Raw genomic sequence first — 19,004 nt, 5'->3', positions numbered from 1 at the left:
TTTTACGCAACCATGACCTTTTGACTAAATTATTCATTTGCCTTCTCAATATTATCATAATAAAGCTTTGGTGAAAATTTGATGACAAAACAAATGGTAAAAAGGTTACAGCCCGGACAGACACACACACACACAGAAGTGATTGCAAAACCCCGTCTCTTGCGCATTAAAGATGCTGTTACTTTAGGCGATGATCAGATTGATGGCTTGGCTGTCTGTCAAATGCATGCCTGTCACGAACCGTCCAGGAAGGGAAGATCATTCTTTCATTCGAATAGGTCCTTGTGAGCAGTTTGGAATTCAGATTATCTGAGAATTGTTTGTACACAATTCATGTGAGAACATACAACATGCAAACATGATCACTTGAATTAATGCATGCATGAGAAAATTGTATTAGCACATCTTCAGAGCACTAAAGCTGGTGTTGCATCATCGCACCTGCACTGCTGTACTGGTAAACCCAAAACTAAGGGTTGTATGTGTCGAGAAACTTCAAGAATAATTTCGATTTTGCTTTCAAGGAACATATCAGTGGAAACTTTGTGAGTTTCGAGCGAATCAGAATGATGGCCTTAACTTTTGAATGGAACTTCACACTTACACTCTAATAATACAGTTCAACCAGACTCGCACACAACCATTTGTCTCAACTAGTACCCGAGTATCAAAATCCTCATGTTTCAGGGCATCATGGTTATCACGTTTGAAGAATGCTCAATGATGATGCAATTTGGGATTTAAAAATAATAATTTAATAATAATTTAGAAATAATCATAATTACCTTGTTTTTAATGCAGATTGCAGATAGCATGTCACACAATTCCTTTTTTAAGAGGAATATACAAAGACACACGGTGTCTACATATTACATATACGGAGTGTAGATGTATACGGAGTATATTACAGGGTGTTGGGTGGAGACAAAACCCCCAAAAAAAGTTTTATAACCTTCATAGTTTTCATTCAATCTCCTTCATTTTTCAGAAGGTCTGAATTGTGTGTCTGACAAGGACTAATCGATTCGATTTTGGTGAAGATCTTAATATGGATTCGGATATGAGAATTATTTCATTTTTAAGCGATTCTTCACCATTGAGAGATAAAGTGCAGCAGATAAACACAAAAATTGTGCATTTTATGAGAAAAGCAGGAAATTTTTAACATAGTTAGTGCATACCATAAGGTTTATTTTCAGATGTGGAGGGAAGTCAGATTTGACCTCTGAGAACCGTGAGGTGAAATCCAAAATGGCCGCCAGTCCACCGAGTCTAATGTTCAAACGCGCTTAATTTTGGAACCAAATAGTGTAGAAAAACATTGTAGGTGTCATTTCCAACTAAATTGGGGATGCCCAGAGGTGAATGATGCTTTCAATGAACTCCTAGGCATGCCAAGTGAGGTCAGTGAAAGCTCAATGTTACTGCTAGAGCGATTTGTGGTGCTGATGTACGATATAACCAGTGAGAGCACAGAAGTGAATGATGCCAGGAAACAGCTCTTCACACAGAAGTGTCGAACTCTAGAGAACATTCCTCCAACCCAGGCAACACTCAAGCAGCACATCAAGTGCACTTGCTACCAGGCCAACTGTTGTAACCAGGCATTGGTCATGGATCCAGAGATGCCAGACCCACCTGACTGGGGCTGGACAAAGGAGACAACTGGATGGCAGCCTCTTTGGACCACTCTTCCTGAAGCATCAAAATCGTGCCATGAATTGATCGACTGTGGCTGCATTCAGGTGCACTGCACTGTGCTTCTGTTCTGGAGACTGTTAGATTTCGATCATTACCAATTTTCATCATTGCACTTGATTTAATGTAAGCTTTGGTGGACATACTTGGTTAACTACAGTTATTTTTTCAGAGGTTATTGCATCATTCCTTGCAGTGTAAACACTTTTTTTTTCATCATTTCTGGTCTTTGGGTGTTCTGTACCTATCCCTCCCTGTACCTGAAAAAATCAAGTTTTAAAAGTTCAAATGAACTTTTTCCAATAGCAGTTCCAACTGCAGTATCATAAAAATAGATATTTAACGTAATTTGACCTTGACCTAAATGCATTTCCTTGAGTTCTGGCGATCTCAAAAGTATCCCCAAATGAATGGGCATCCCCAATTTAGTTGGAAATGACACCTATAAGTGCGTTTGAACACGTGGACCGGTGGCCATTTTGGATTTGACCTCATGGCCCTCAGAGGTCAGATCTGACCCCTCCACATCTGAAAATAAACCTGGTGGTATATACTAACTATGCTAGAAATTTCATGCTTTTCTCAAAAAATGCACAATTTGTTAAAATATGATAGCTTATCCGCTGTACTAAGAGGGCTAAAACCAACATAAGCAGGATATCTCAAAAAGTTGTGGATGGATTTGGACAAAACTTGGTGGACCGGTTGTGTGTATGACAAGGAAGAATCTATTCGATTTTGGTGAAGATCCGGATCCAGCTAGTAGATTTTTTAAAGTGATTCTTCACCATTGGGAGATAGGGCCAAAATCGATATAAAAAAATAACCACCTTTAGAGGCCATTTTTCCCCGCAAAGCAGGGGTTGGCCTTTTTCGGGAACCGTGGTTGTTGTTGTTTTTTGGTCCCCTTTTTGAAGCAATGTTTTACGGCCGGATGCCCTTCCTGACGCCAACCCTTTTTGCCGCCTTTAACGACAAACGGGGAATTACCAGTGAACTGGTACTCAATTAGCCGACCTCGGAAGGATGACAGGCTGAGTCAACCCCCCTGGCGTTAATTCAGCGATCGACCGGGATTCGAACCCAGAATCCTAGGATCCTAAGCTGGCACCCTAGCCCCTAGCTAATTCAGCGATCGACCGGGATTCGAACCCAGAATCCTAGGATCCTAAGCTGGCACCCTAGCCGCTAGCCCAACACCAGGGTCTAGGCCAAATAGCCTGGGTTACAGTTTTCCAGCTATGGAAAATTAAGCAGTGCGAGAAAAGGCAGTGGACTCAACTCAATTCAGCCCAGAAGTCTGGCCAAAATCGATATGAAGCAGGATATCTCAAAAAGTTGTGGACGGATGATTTTGATTAAATGTGATTCTGCATTGTGATTTTCTGGTCTATTTCTGCATTTCTGGTCTCGCCACCGAAGGTGGATGGAGGTTATGTTTTCACCTCTGTCTGTTTGTTTGTTTGATTCGGACGAAACTTGGTCGAAGAGTTTGGTGCGCGACAACTACAAATCGATTCGATTTTTGTGAAGATCTGAATACAGACATGGATCCGATATTTTTTTTAATTTATAAGTGATTCTTCAGCATTGCGTGAAAGGGCCAAAAACGATATATAGCATGATATTTCAAAAAGTTGTACATGACTTCTGCCAAAACTTGGTGAATGAGTTCGGTAAGTTACAACAACAAGCCCATTAGATTTTGGTTCAGGTCCGAATACAGATCTGGCCGATCACTGAGATGCAAAACGTAAACTGTTCACCTGGCAGAGCTATGCTCTCTACTGAGTGCCGTTCTAGTTTTAAAAACTGTTTTCGTTATTTTGAGCATACGGAAGATGAAGAAGACGTCTGAATACAAAAGGACACGGATGGGCTTTGCATTTTCAGATGCTTTCTAGTTTCGACTTGGCTTCCACTCATTTGTCCAAAGACTATGAAAGCAGATAAAATGCTCATCCGAGAGGGGAAATAACTACATTGGAAAAGGCCGTTCATATCCTAAAAAAATACGCAGCCAGTTCACACAAATGGCGATCAGATCTTCTGGAACAGAGGGGGACACTGCAATGTATGCTTGGAGATGCAGAAGAGCAATTGGACCACTGAGAATACACTGCTTGTGATGCTATAAAATGTCAGGCAGTCATGAGGGAAGTGTGCCCTTCATGCAGGATATCTGGTAGGGAAGGCTTCCATGTCAAATTGCAGTGTCCCAACCCACTGATAGGCTGACAACAGCTGTGCTGCTATCTGCTGATGTGGAATTCATTAGACATTGGTCAGATAAATGAAAGTCCTTCAATCCCAGAAAATCTCCCTCACCTCGTCGTTCCTGAAGGATAGTTAAACTAACCCACCTAACTATTTCCATGATCAACCACTGTAAGAGGTTCAGTCTGTTGAATGTCTAGTCCTTACCGTCTGCCATGACCTCTCTTGGGCCATCCATGTAGCAAAGCTGACGTCCAAGGCCAGCTGCAGACTGAGCATGCTCTGTCGATCCAAGTCTTTCCATGGAAAATCAGAGCTACTCAGTCTGAAGGTCTTTGTCTATAGCTCATGGAGTACTCCTCTCTCCTACAGGTGGTATCCCTGCATCATATTTGTCTGTCCTTTATTCCATTATGTATGAAGCTCTTCTGCTGGGTTTTAGGACCTTTGTTGTATTCTAAGTCGAGGCTCGTATAAGAGCTAAGAGTTTTTGTAGGTTTTCATAATGTATAACTACAGCACCCAAACCAACAACTGTGGTGGTCTAGTTAGTTAACCCTGAAAGACGAAGTCAGCCAACTTCATGAGGGCATCTCATCCCAACCATGTTTTTTTTTTTCCTCGACTGATTGAACTTCCATAATACACCACAGTAACTAGAGATTACTATCTATACGTATTACTATATATATATATATACTATCATGGGCTATTGTTTTACTTCCTGTGACCAGTGTGATGTGGTTTGGACAAGAACCATCGAAATATTCATCTTTCATTCCAAACAGAATGAGCTATTTGTGATGTGGAGCAATGAGAATTCATTGTTTTGCCTGACTCGCTAATTGGACTCACCATTACTTATACATTCTTAGATGAAGACCGGGTGCTTCCACCATGAAGAACCCCCTCAGAGGAAAATGCCTTGCACCATCAGCTAATGACATTCACACCAATAGGTTCCTAACTGCAATGAAACTTGACAAGCTTTTCAAGAAGCTCTGACAGTAGACTTAGGGGTAACACTGGACTGGAGTGGGGTGAGGGAGAGCTAAATTGAGAAAATGAAAACAGAAAAGGAAGCATGATGGGCGAGGGAGAGGAAACGAAGGAGGTATGGGAGGAGGGAGAGCAAAGGGAAATTGGTTTCGGCAGGGTGAGCTTTTATGGACTGGCATGATTATGTACCTAGTAAATAGGTGGCTCTCAGATCACTCTCAAGAATATGTAATATGGTTTGGTATGAACTAAAGTTTTTGGCATTACAATCAAGAGTCTGCCCTGTATCAAACTTTGAAGTGGGCAACTTGAAGACAACACACCTGAGCTTTGAAGTAAGTAACTCGACAACACACGTGAACTTTTTTGTCACCTCCAAATGTAAAATTTATTTGAACACATTATAACACACATCTGTACATTTTTGGTTTCACTCGAAGTTTTTCTTGGTGTTTGATATGCTGGGTGTGATTTTGAAATCCTGTTTATGGGGTGGGATTCTGCAGTTGCGACTGATCTGCATCTTCCACGGTCTCTGCCTCATCCTGACCTTCGGTGTTGGGGGTGCTTGCAGAAGTGCTTGGTCTTTCATCGGCGTTTTGAGATGTCAAGTCATTGCTGATCCAGGAATGACACAATACTTCAGCAATGGTGGGACGCTGCATGGCACACGGGTGCAGCAACTTAAGGATCAAGTCTTTGCTCCCTATTGGGATTGCAAACGTTCTGGGGAAATTCAGTTGGTGATTCTGCAGAGGGTGACAAACAACATTTATTCGGAATATATTGAATGCATCTGCGTTTGGCTATGCCTTTTTCAGTCACTAAATATAGTACAGAGGGTGAGGGGCATTAAGCTAGGACTCCACACTGTGCCTTTAGAAAGTATTCACACCCTTTGACTTTTTCACATTTTGTTGTCACAGCATCAATTTAAAATGGATTGAATTGAGATTTTTTTTTTGTGACCGATATAAACAAAATAACCTATAATGACGAAGTGAAAACATGTTTTCGAATTTTTACAAGTTTATTGAAAATGAAATGCAGAAATATCTAATTTACATATATATTCAGCCCCCTGAGTCAATATTTCGTAGAAGCGCCTTTAACAGCGATTACAGCTTCGAGTCTTCTTGGTTATGTCTGTCTCAGCTTTGCATATCTGGGTTTGGGGAGTTTCTCCTGTTCTAACTTGCAGATTTGCTCAACCTCTGAAGTTGGATGGGGAGTGTCGGTGAAGAGCAATCTTCAATTCTGGGCTTTGGCTGTGCAACTCAAGGACTTTTTTTTTTTTTTTTTGGATATTGAATCGAGGCTCGTGAAAGAGCTAACATTTATTTCACAAACAAATCAACCAGGCAAACAACATATATAAAAAGAGGGAGTGGAAGACAAGATGGGGAGAGAAGGGGAAGCACACAAACAACATTTGAGAGCAGGGAGATGTGTGGGAGGGAGAGGGCTTGGGGGAAGGGGGGGGGGGGCGGGGAGAAGTATAAAACACAAGGACTTCCAGGACAGAAGTTGGCATTTCAAAAAAGTGGATTTGGGGTGAAATTAGCGGGGGTAGAAAAGATCAACGTTTTGAATGGGGGAAGATACGAGATGGTGGTGAACAGCTGTGTTAAAGACCTGGAGGGTGGAGTGGGATTGAAGAGAGTGAGGGAGTTTGTTCCAGGGGCGGGAGAAAAGAGGAGTGAAGGTCAGCAGAGAGTCTTGATTTTGGCAGTTTAACCATAAGAGGGTTGCAGGCAGATCTTGTGTGACCTGTAGGAATATTTGGGGGACAGAGCCCAGAGAAAGCTGGGGGGGCAAGGCCAGAGAGGAGTCGGTAGAAGACAGAAAGACCACCAACCTGCCTGCGGTGAGTGAGTGAGTGAAAGGCCCTTGGAGTTAGCTTCATCGTGGGAGATTCCAATGATTCTGAACGCTTTGGTTTCAACAGCGTGAAGACGAGTTCGGTGTGAGGCAGGAGCACCAGCCCAGAGGGGAGAGCAGTATTCCATTGAACTGCGGATGAAAGCCTTGTATGTGGTGAGGAGCTCAGGTATGCCAAGGAAGGACTTCGCACGACGGAGGATGCCCAGTCGGCTACTGGCTTTGGAGGCCACATTTGAAATGTGGTTTTCCCAGGAAAGATCATGGCAGATAGTGAGACCCAAAAGCTTGAGCGACAGAACTTCTTGGAGAGGATTATTCAGAAAGTGGATGGGAGGGTTGTCCAGTCGGTCTTTTCGGAGAAACATAGTAAGAGTGTGAGATTTGTCAGGATTGAAAGACATGTTCCACTTGTTTGCCCAGTCTGTGATTTTGTCCAGGTCTGCAGAGAGTGAGGAGCCTGCAGACTGCCGATCTGAGGGATGAGGAATGGAGCGACAGAGAGTAGAGTCATCAGCAAAGAGATAGAGAGGATTTTCAAGAGAGTCAGAGAGATCATTGATGAAGACCAGAAAAAGCACAGGGCCCAGAACACTGCCTTGGGGAACTCCAGCCTGAACAGGAAGAGGAGATGAGAGAAACCCATTTCAGGGCCACACGTTGACTACGACTAGAGAGGAAGTCAGCCAGCCATGCGTGGAGATTTCCATGGATACCAAAGGAGGAGAGTTTGGTGAGCAGAGCGGGGTGGCAGACCGTATCGAAGGCACGTGATATGTCAAGGGAGACAGCTCTAATTTCCTGTTTGGCATTGAGGACCTCCATCCATTGTTGAGAAAGCAGAAGCAGCATGTCCAGAGTAGAGTGACCAGGTCTGAAACCAAATTGATGATCAGAGATCAAGCCATTGGCGTTTCACGTTCTTGTTCTGAAGCCATTCCAGTGTTGCTTTGTCTGTATGCTTGGGGTCATTGTCCAGGTGGAACGTAAATCTTCGCCACAGTCTTAGGTCCTTTGTACTCTGAAACAGGTTTTCCTCAAGGATTTGCCTGCATTTGGCTCCATTCATTGTTCACTCTATCCTTACAAGTCTTCCAGTCCCTGCCGCTGAAAGCATCCCCATAGCATGATGCTGCCACCATCATGGTTCACGATAGGGTGTTTGATGGGTGATATGTGCTTGATTTCCGCCAGACATAGCGCTTTGCATTCAGGTCAAAGAATTCAATTTTCATCTCTTCAAACCACAGAATATTTTGCCTCATTCTGTCGGTCTTTCACGTGCCTTTTTGTAAACTCCAGGCGTTCTTTCATGTGCATTTTTCTCAGGCGTGGCTTCCGTCTGGCCACTCTCCCATAAAGCCTTGATTTGTGAAGTGCTGCAGAGACTGTTGTCCTTTCTGCAGGTTCTCCAATCTCAGCCAAGGAACTCTGTGGTTAATTGGGTTTTTGGTCACCTCCCTGACCAAGGTCCTTGTGTAAATTTGGTTGGACGGACAGCTCTAGGAAGAGTCTGGGTAGTTCCATATTCTTTCCATTTCCGAATGATGTTGCTCACTGTGCTGTTGGGAACTTTCAACACTAGAAATTGTTTTATACCCTTCTTAAAGTCTATGCCTCCTCACAATTATATCTTGGAGTTCTTCGGACAGTTCCTTGGACTTTATGGTTGAGTTTCTGCTCTGACATGCACTGTCTCCTGTGGGACATTAAATAGAAAGGTGTGTTTCTTTCTAAATCATGTCCAATCAATTGAATTTGCCACAGGTGGACTCCAATCAAATTGTCGAGACATCTCAAGGATGATCAAAGGCAATTGGATGCACCTGAGCTCAATTTGGAGTGTCATAGCAAAGGGTCTGAATACGAATTGACTCAAGACATTTCACCTTTTCATTTTCAGTTTAGAAAAAAATTCTAAAAAAAAAATCCTGCTTTGACATGGGAATTTTCTATAAATGTGTAGATCAGTGACAAAAAAATATATATTTCACCCATTTAAAATTCAGGTTGTAACAACAAAATGTGAAAAAAGTCAAGGGGTGTGAATATTTTCTGAAAGAGCTGCATATTTAAAACTCTTATTTTAATATCTTACAGATATTACTGTAGATGTGGTGAAGAAATGATCAGAGTAGACTTAAATTTGAATCCATTTGAATTATTTATGATCTAATAATTAATGAAATAATGATACTTAATAATTATAATTATTTTATTTATGAATTTGAAATGATCTTAGTCCATTTGAATCATTGGAATCTCCTGCGATGAAGCTAACTCCGAGGGCCTTTCACTCACTCACCGCAGGCAGGTTGGTGGTCTTTCTGTCTTCTACCGACTCCTCTCCGGCCTAGCTCCCCCAGCTCTGTGTCCCAAATATTCCTACAGGTCGCACAAGATCTGCCAGCAACCCTCTTATGGTGAAAATGCCAAAATCAAGACTCTCTGCTCACCTTCACTCTTTCATTCCTCTTTTCTCCCGCCTCTGGAACAAACTCCCTCACTCTCTTCAATCCCACTCCTCCCTCCAGATCTTTAAAACAGCTGTTCACCACCCTATCTTGTCTTCCCCCATCCAAAACCTTGACCTTTTCTACCCCCATTAATTCCCCCCAGATCCACTTTTGTGAAATACTTCTTTCTTTCCTGGAAGTCCTAGCAGTGTCCATGTGTTTTTTTACCTCTCCCACCCCCCTTTTCCATGCCCCGTCCCCCAAGCCCTCTCCCTCCCACAGATCTCCCGATGTCCCTGTTCTCTACTGTTGTACTTGTGTGCTTCCCTCTCCCCATCTTGTATCCCGCTCCCTTTATCTTATGTTTTATGTGTCAGTTTGTTTTTATGTGATTAATGTTAGCTCCTACATGATCCTCGATCTTGTATACACAAAAAAAAGACCTTTGGGGATAAGGCACCATCTTGAGGGGACTGAAGAAAGACAGGTAAGGATGAGATATTTTTCTCCTCTTCTCTTCGAAAATGCCTTCCACACCGTTGGAATGTCAAGACGAATCGGATTCCCAAGAACTCCCTCCCACTGATCGGAAGTTGTTGGGGCATGAATTTATTCAGAGTGCCGGCGATAGCTCGCCAACTCTTTATCAAAGATATCATGGGATCTTTAAAGGTCTGTCCATTAATCCTGGCAGATAGAGGTCGCCCGGGTTGTTGTCATCCGAGGAACAGCACTTTTTTTTTGATGCAACAACACCCTTGCCCGCAAAGCAGCAATCATAGTTGAGGCCAAGATTCGAACCCAGACTAGACTGCTCACTCAGTACCTCTAGCCTATTTCTTCCAGCCCACCACGATGACGGAGTATAAATTTATTCTATTCTCACTATTGGATGACTATGTCCTCTAATAATTACAAACCTGTTGCATACGAAACGTCAAATCGGGTGTTGAAATGTTATAGGGCATGCGGCCACAGACCATGACGAAAAGAACGACTCCCATGCTCCATACGTCAGACATTTTCGGGTTATATGGAATGGCCTGCAGAATGAACAATAAAACGTCACATTAATTCCATCAAGCACAGTACTCATCAATATATCTGGAATACATAATGAACATCGAATTTAGAAAATTCGTTTTAGTTCCAGGACTCAAAAATGCATGACAATTATCCACAGGTAACTGCTTTGTTGTTTTAGGTCCAACATGCCGCAATCATCAGACCAACAATTTACATGTTACATATTTCCCTGGAGTGCATAGTCTCACCTCGTGCGCTCATTCTGAACAAATATGCCATCGTTAACTGAACACGCTACTATTATGACCCATGTACCCATGTCATCCTTGCACTCTATTACCTCCCATACATTGTGCCATTATCTGTAGCTTTATTAATTGATTATTGGGATATCGAACGACCACTTTTGTGCACATTAAGGCTAAATTGTCAATGAAGGTGAATGTGGAAAAAAAAAATTCAAGCTATATTCTCAATGGCAAGTCGATCATACGTGTGAAGTTTCGCATCGATCTGTTAAGCGTTTCTGAAGAAGAAGAAGTTTTTGTTTTGTTTTTATTTTCAATCCAATATGGCCACCAGACCACATGACCGATGATGTCACAAATGTAATTCTTCCCTCGCGTAGGGTCGTAGATCAGATATATGAAGTTCCGTATTTTTCGAGTAAGAATTTCGATTCGACTCTTCGAGAGAAGAGTGTTAATGGATCTTCCTGGATGGGAGGATGTTGGAAGAAGGATAAATATTTCTACTATTTTTGTTGTCTTGTTGAAAGTACATATTTCAATTGAAGTTGTCCTCAAATATGGACTTGAACCTTGTTACATTAATTTGTGTCCATTAGCTCATGGAGCATGAGCGATTGGCACAGCCTTTTACTAACCAGTCTCATTAGGCCTGACTTTAGATTCTGATGCGTTCTCCCTTGACCTTGAAGATCGTTGCTGCTCCAACATCTCCAAATCCACCTGACTTGGCAGTGTCCATCTCTCTGACCGGCCAGGTTTTCGAGCAGGAATTTGGCCGGGGTTACGATGCGCAATGCCCTCAATTTTATAAGGTATCCAGTATATACCGTGGGACCGTTAACGTCCACCAGGGAGTACGGGCAGATGGGACAGCCAGCTTAACACCCCATCCAGAGGACGGTGCGCTTTGTGATGCAGCGTCCTGCTTGAGAAAGATCAATCTGAGAGTTTATATTCTGTTCAGGAATCAAAGGCATCAGTGCTATCCCTGAACTATGTCAACCTAGGTGTCCATCGAATCGTTCGATTCTTCAGATTAAGCAGGTGGCAGGTACATCGTGGGCAGATAGTTTGCTGGACGATATCACACGCGAGATGTTATGAGCTGCCACTTTGAAGATGATTTCTCAGGGGTAAGAAAAAATAGGGTGCAGTCAGGGAGGTGAACAGAAGGTTTAGATAAGAAGTTAAAACAAAGTCGAGCAATGTATGATTGTATGAGATTTATTGAGGGTTAGGGTAGAAGGTTAAGTGCGCAATTCGAGAATGTATTAATAGTTGTGGTGGTGGGTCAGTAGCCACTGGTAACATATTGTTGTGGTTTTGCAATAAAGGTTAATTTCCCCTCTTAGTTAGTTACACCACAACATGTAGCCTCGCTTAAGTTCAGTTATTTCTTAGTAAATGTAAGCGTAGTCCTTTCCTGTATTAGTTTTGCGTTGAGTAGGCCAGTGCAAATTAGGTGTCCTTATGGCGCTTTGGTTTGGTATTGGCGCTGAAATACCACGCGGCAAGCCTGAACAAGTCGACCGAGGCCGAAGGAAGGCGGGGCAGGAGGAGTAGGCTTGACCGGTAAGCACGAGCCGCCAATCGAGGGGAGTGGTTTACCACTGCGGCAGAGGCGGGGTTTGGAACATTCAAGTGAGACTCTGGGGCGGGGCGATATAACCCTGCCCAGAGCCCCCCACCTCAGTTGAGGTCCGAAGCAGTTGAGTTCGGAGTTTAAGTTTGAGAGGAGATGAGATAAGCTGAGAACGTGCGTCAGCATTGCCTCGTATTGAGTCGTATCGCCTATGAACTGAATTACCTCGTGGTACACGAACTTTGCCCTGCTCCCCACGCTCTGCGCAGTATTAATCGCACGCTGTAAAGAACGACCCGCACCGGGCCACAGACGCGCGATTTCCCTCCTGCCTGCCTTCGCCGGGATACGTGCCGTGACCGCCAGAGGGCCACGCCGGGTGAGCTGTTCCCAGAGCAGGCGCGTTTGGCGCGCGAACATCCTTCCCCCAGCTCCCCGTGTGTGTAAGTGGGCCCATTGTCTGGGTTTAAGTATCAGTCTGACTAATTTCTGCCCTGTGTCCCTTTCCTTCTACCAATCCTTGTAAATAGCACAAATAAACCCTGTTCTTTCTTCTGATTCGACTGTTTTGTCTTTTCCATCATTGGCTTCGCATGGTACGAATAGAATCGCTCGAATCGGGTTCTAATAGAGAAGTAACAGCACGAGTCACGTGGTACGCATTCCGCTCAGGCGTACTCCATTAAGCGTGGCTCGTGCGAGGCTCTATCCCCGCTTCCGCTGCGGCATGGGTACCAAAGGTATGTGTGAATTTGTCCTGAAACCCTTTCCCACATTTGCCCAGAAGTGGCGACTCGGTCTCGCGGTTTCGAAGACCCAGGGGGAAAAAGGGGTTTAATCTCCCCTTTGTAACGGGAACGGGCTTCGAAGATCCGCAACAATATACCGGTATACACTACATGACCAAATGTATGTGGACACCTGAACATCGAACATCTCATTCCAATATCATGGGCATTAATATGCAGTTAGTCCCCCCCTTTGCTGCTATAACAACCTCCACTCTTCTGGGAAGGCTTTCCACTCGATGTTGGAACATTGCTGCAGAGATTTGCTTCCATTCAGCCACAAGAGCATTAGTGAGGTCGGGCACTGATGTTGGGCGATTAGGCCTGGCTCGCAGTCGGTGTTCCAACTCATCCTAAAGGTATTCAATGGGGTTCAGGTCAAGGCTCTGTACAGGTCAGTCAAGTTCTTCCACACCGATCTTGACAAACCATTTCTGTATGTACTTTGCTTTGTGCATGGGGACATTATCATGCTGAAACAGAAAAGGGCCTTCCCCAAACTGTTACCACAAGGTTGGAAGCACACAATCATCTAGAATGTCATTGTATGCTGTAGCGTTAAGATTTCCCTTCACTGAAATAAAGGGGCCGAGCCCCTTTGACGAACTGACTTGTTGGAAAGGTGGCATCCTGTGACAGTGCCACGTTGAAAGTCACTGAGCTCTTCAGTACGGCCCATTCTACTGCCAATGTTTGTCTATGGAGATTGCATGGCTGTGTGCTTGATTGTATACAGTCACGTGAAAAAGTAAGTACACCCCGTGTAAAGTTTTGACTTTTTCAACACATTTCAACATGCAGGTATTTGATCTTCATTTCAACAATATTGACAGATAAAGGTAATATAATATAACAAATATCATGAAACATTTACATTTTGTAGTCCATTGTATAATTTAAATAAACATAAATGCAAATTTTGCGTGTGGAAAAAGTAAGTACACCCTTGGCTCTAATAGGTGGTATTGCCCCCTTTGGCAGAAACAACCTCATGTAGGCGTTTCTTATAACTGTCTACCAGTCTCTGACATCGACTGGCAGAAATTTTTGCCCACTCCTCCATGCAGAATTCTATCAGCTGTGCGATGTTTGAGGGGTTTCTTGCATGCACAGCTCGTTTCAAATCCCCCCACAACATCTCGATGGGATTTAGATCCGGGCTTTGACTTGGCCATTCCAAAACCCTCCATTTCTTTCTTTTCAGCCATTCCTTGGTGGATTTACTGGTATGTTTTGGGTCATTGTCATGTTGCAAGGTCCACCTTCAGTTGAGCTTCAACTTTCCGACAGATGGCTTCACATTATCCTCAAGCACCCTCTGGTACAATGAAGAATTCATAGTGGATTCTATGATGGTGAGCTGCCCAGGCCCTGATGCAGCAAAGCTGCCCCAAACCATAATATTTCCACCACCATGCTTTACAGTTGGTATCAGGTTCTTGTGGTCAAATGCTGTCTTTGGTTTTTGCCAAACATGTCTTCTGGTACTGTGGCCAAATAGCTCTACCTTTGACCCATCTGTCCAGAGCACATTGTTCCAGAAGTGCTGGTCTTTGCCTCGGTGTTCATTGGCAAACTTTAGTCTTGCCCTGATGTTCTTTCTGGACAGCAAAGGTTTCCTCCAGGCACACCTCCCATGTAGATCAAATTTGTGCAGCCTCTTTCTAATGGTAGACTCGTGCACTTTGACATCAGCAGTGGCAAGAGCTACCTGTAGGTCCGTGATGACATTCTGGGGTTCTTAGAGACTTCTTTCAGCATCTTGCGGTCTGCTCTCAGGCTGAACTTGCTGGGGCGGCCTGGCCTGAACAAGTTGGCAGTTGTTTGGAATCTTCTCCACTTGTAGATGATCTTCCGGACAGTCGAATGATTGATTTCAAATTGCTTGGAGATCTTTTTAAATCCCTTCCCAGACTCGTAGGCATCTATAACATTCTTTCTGAAGGCCTCAGAGAGCTCTTTTGATCTAGGCATGGTGACGCATACTTCAACAACAAAGAGCAAACCAAACTAAATGTCTGAGGTTTAAATAAGACAGGTTCCTCCAAGATCCTCTCTAACGATGTTCTAATCATTTGCACCCGAGCTGGTGCACCTGATTCTAATTTTAGGTATTTGAAGTAGTGATAAATGTGCGGGTGTACTTACTTTTTCCACATGCGAAATTTGCATTTATGTGTATTTAAATTATACAATGGACTACAAAATGTAAATGTTTCATGATATTTGTGATATTATATCACCTTTATCTGTCAATATTGTTGAAATGAAGATCAAATAGCTGTATGTTGAAATATGTTGAAAAAGTCAAAACTTTACATGGGTGTACTCACTTTTTCACATGACTGTATACAGTATATATATATATATATATATATATATATATATATATATATATATATATATTGTTGTGGATATGAGGATTGTGTTTTTTTTTTATTGTGTTTTTTATTATTAGTGCTTTATTCTGGACCCTCCTTACTCCAGTTATGTAATAAGGTCAAAGGGCGTCCCATAATTAGGTCATAAACAATCACGTCAGCCAATCATAGATTTCCCCCTTTGTTGATAGTTATATCTTTATTATGTGTATTAGGGTAAGGCCTTGTCTTCCATTAAGATTACACTCCATTGCACCAAGTGAAACCAGATAAATCCCCTTTCATTCCCATTCCCAAAATCTCCATTTCCAGCTACATCCCCTCCAAGTCTCCATTGCCAACCGCACTGGGCAGTTTGCCAGGTTTGTTACAGCGGTGGTTGCTGATTTCGCCCCAAAGCCGCCATTAAGCATGTGCTAAGCTCGGGGAAGAAGGGCGTGCCTGCCCATCGTCATCAAGGGCGGAGCCAGAGGGCCGTGCCGACCAATCAGGGCCGAGGCGAGCTGACCGATGGGCGTGTCCTGAAGGCCGGCGGCTTGATCGCCTGAGGTGCTATAAAAGCGCGCGCGCAAGGACGTTGGTGTTGAGTTGTTGGGTTGTGTGGTTGGACCAGATGAGCTTTTACAGAAGCAGATGAGCTTTGACAAGACGAGAGAGACGAGTCCTGAAAAGAGCACGCGACGTCCACATAGCCGCAGCACAGCAGCAACAACAGCAGCTTGGGGCCTGGACAGCAGTTTTGAGCAGGGCCGTGAAGGAACGGCGGCTGCGAAACGCGCCGATCGTGCTGCAGGACCTGTTGGACCTTCCTCTCCCTCCAGCCATCCACCTCCTGCCTTTCCATCCTTTTGTGTACGTGAGTTTGTTCTGTGTGTCTTGTCCCTGGGTATTAATTAAGTTTGTATAAGCTAGCGTTGCACTGTGTCTCTAATATCTTCTGTAAATTATTTTCTTATCTTTCCTTCTTCCTTGGTTACTTTTGGTTGTAAATAGTAAATAAATTAGATTCGTATTCCTTACCCTTTGTCTTTCTTCTTCTTCACATTCTTCGCTTTAGTCTTTTCCATATTGAATATCTGTGGCGCGATCTGGCCAACGTTCGGGAATCGGGTTAGTCGGGGTAACTGTTCGGCCGCGGTGCCATCCGCTCGGCAAACACAACATCTTATCCGCGGTGCGTAACTTTATATATATATATATATATATATATATATATATATATATATATATATATATATATATATATATATATATATATATATGGTATCTGTAATCTGGTTCTCCAACCTAATGAGCGGACAACATGACGTCATCGCCATGCACGTCCGCCTTGCCTGCAAAGTTCCAGGGGAACCATCTAGCAGTGCGTCATTACGGATTATAAATACAGATACTGTCACAAGTGCATGCAAAACTCACAGTTACCGACCTGGTTTCGCCCTTGTTGGGGCTTCATCAGGGCAACGCAGTGAGGCTTTCCATACACTTGTAACTCTGTGACCCTTTCGGTTTTTATATCAGTCACTATGCGACCTTCATATCATCAGTGGAGAACCGCCAGCAAGGTGTCCCATACAGCTGCTGCTGCACCTTGCTGGGAGCGATACGCACCGCCTGCCACGCGGTGACGTTATCTCTGGTATCCACTCATCCTAAGGAGTCGACCTGGTTGCGGTTGGGAGTTACTAATAATGGTATCTGTAATCTGGTTCTCCAACCTAATGAGCGGACAACATGACGTCATCGCCATGCACGTCCGCCTTGCCTGCAAAGTTCCAGGGGAACCATCTAGCAGTGCGTCATTACGAATTATAAATACAGATACTGTCACAAGTGCATGCAAAACTCACAGTTACCGACCTGGTTACCGACCCGCTCATTAGGTTGGAGAACCAGATTACAGATACCATTATTAGTAACTCCCAACCGCAACCAGGTCGACTCCTTATGATGAGTGGATACCAGAGATAACGTCACCGCGTGGCAGGCGGTGCGTATCGCTCCCAGCAAGGTGCAGCAGCAGCTGTATGGGACACCTTGCTGGCGGTTCTCCACTGATGATATGAAGGTCGCATAGTGACTGATATATATATATATATATATATATATATATATATATATATATATATACACATATATACATATATACATATATAGATATATATATATATACACATATATATATATATATATATATATATATATATATATATATATATATATATATATATATATATATATATATATATATATATATATAAAAATTATACTGTTTATATGATCGAAGTTTGTGTGTAGCCTTTCCTTTTATTTTAATACAATTACATACCCCTGGGACAATTTTCCCCAAATACACTGCACCGCGTTATTTTCACCCACAGAAGGCCAACGTCACAATGAACACTCAAATCTTAATCAAATTGAGGTTAAAACAAGAAATAGCGTTTTGGCGTTTTGGCTGACGGAGTGCCGCCCCAGGTCAGGAGTCCCCTTCTACAGGGTGAGGGGAGGAGCTTGGCTCGCAGCTCCACCCTTCTTAGTTTGAATGTGATGCTCTGTCTTAATCTACTTGCATTTAAATACAGTATTCATATTCTGAATGCCAATGAAAAGTAATATACAAATGAAAAATCGGTCAGAGACCGAGGACTTGCCAGAATGTACTTTTTTATCAGCCATTTTGGACAAATATGGCAGCCGAACCACGTGACCTATGATGTCATCATTATTTGTTTTCTAAACTATTTTATTCCTTGATGATGCTCAAGAAATTTCATCTTGATCGGATGAAGTTTTGTACTTGTCGAATTATGACGTCATAATGGAGGAACCAATAACATCAGCATTAACATATTTTATTCCCCATGGAGAGTCCTTTACAATGAGCCATGTCTCATTTTTTTCTATTCAGCACTTTCGGAGATATAGATGTGCAAATTCTTTCGGTTTTTCCAAGATGGCGGCCGAACCACGTGACCTATGACGTCATCATTAACATGAGTTCTTTCCAATGAGCCATGTCTCAATTTTTTCTGTTCAGCACTTTTGGAGATATAGTGGTGCAAATTTTTGCCGTTTTTCCAAGATGGCGGCCGAACCACGTGACCGATGACGTCATCATTTGGGCACAGTATATTAGAGGGCAAGACCAATATGTGTGCAAAGTTTGGCGATTCTACGTGCAACGGTGTAGACGTAGTGCTGCAAACAGACAGACAAACAGATGAAAAATCGGTCAGAGACCGAGGACTTGCCGGAATGTACTTTTTTATCGGCCATTTAGGACAAATATGGCGGCCGAACCACGTGACCGATGACATCATCATTAACATATATTATTCCCCATGGAGAGTTCTTTACAATGAGCCATGTCTCAATTTTTTCTGTTCAGCACTTTCAGAGATATGGAGGTGCAAAAATTTTCGGTTTTTCCAAGGTGGCGGCCGAACCACGTGACATATGACGTCATCATTAACATCTTTTATTCCCCATGGAGAGTTCTTTACAATGAGCCATGTCTCAATTTTTTCTGTTCAGCACTTTTGGAGATATAGTGGTGCAAAGTTTTGCCGTTTTTCCAAGATGGCGGCCGACCACGTGACCGATGATGTCATCATTAACATATTTTATTCCCCATGGAGAGTTCTTTACAATGAGCCATACCTCAATTTTTTCTATTCAGGACTTTTGGAGATGTGGAGGTGCAGAGTTTTTCGTTTTTTCCA

At 43.1% G+C, this 19,004-nt stretch overlaps 1 protein-coding gene across 1 annotated transcript in view; it reads right to left on the bottom strand.

Annotated features, from left to right (window-relative positions):
* Positions 1-5,399: 5,399 nt before the first annotated feature.
* LOC144891202 (testis-specific serine/threonine-protein kinase 2-like) overlaps positions 5,400-19,004 on the bottom strand; it is a 48,081-nt gene continuing 34,476 nt past the window's right edge. Inside the window, exons 3-4 of the mRNA XM_078773576.1 lie at positions 10,172-10,294; positions 5,400-5,573 (exon numbers count right to left, since the gene is read on the bottom strand). Of these exons, the coding sequence (XP_078629702.1) occupies positions 5,400-5,573; positions 10,172-10,294 (297 nt within the window). The remainder of the gene's footprint in view (positions 5,574-10,171; positions 10,295-19,004) is intronic.

This window comes from Myxine glutinosa, chromosome 3 (genome assembly GCF_964187855.1).
Source record: "Myxine glutinosa chromosome 3, kmMyxGlut1.1, whole genome shotgun sequence".
NCBI lineage: Eukaryota > Metazoa > Chordata > Myxini > Myxiniformes > Myxinidae > Myxine > Myxine glutinosa.
Note: the sequence above shows the minus strand (reverse complement) of the source record. Positions and strands in the feature narration are given on the sequence as shown.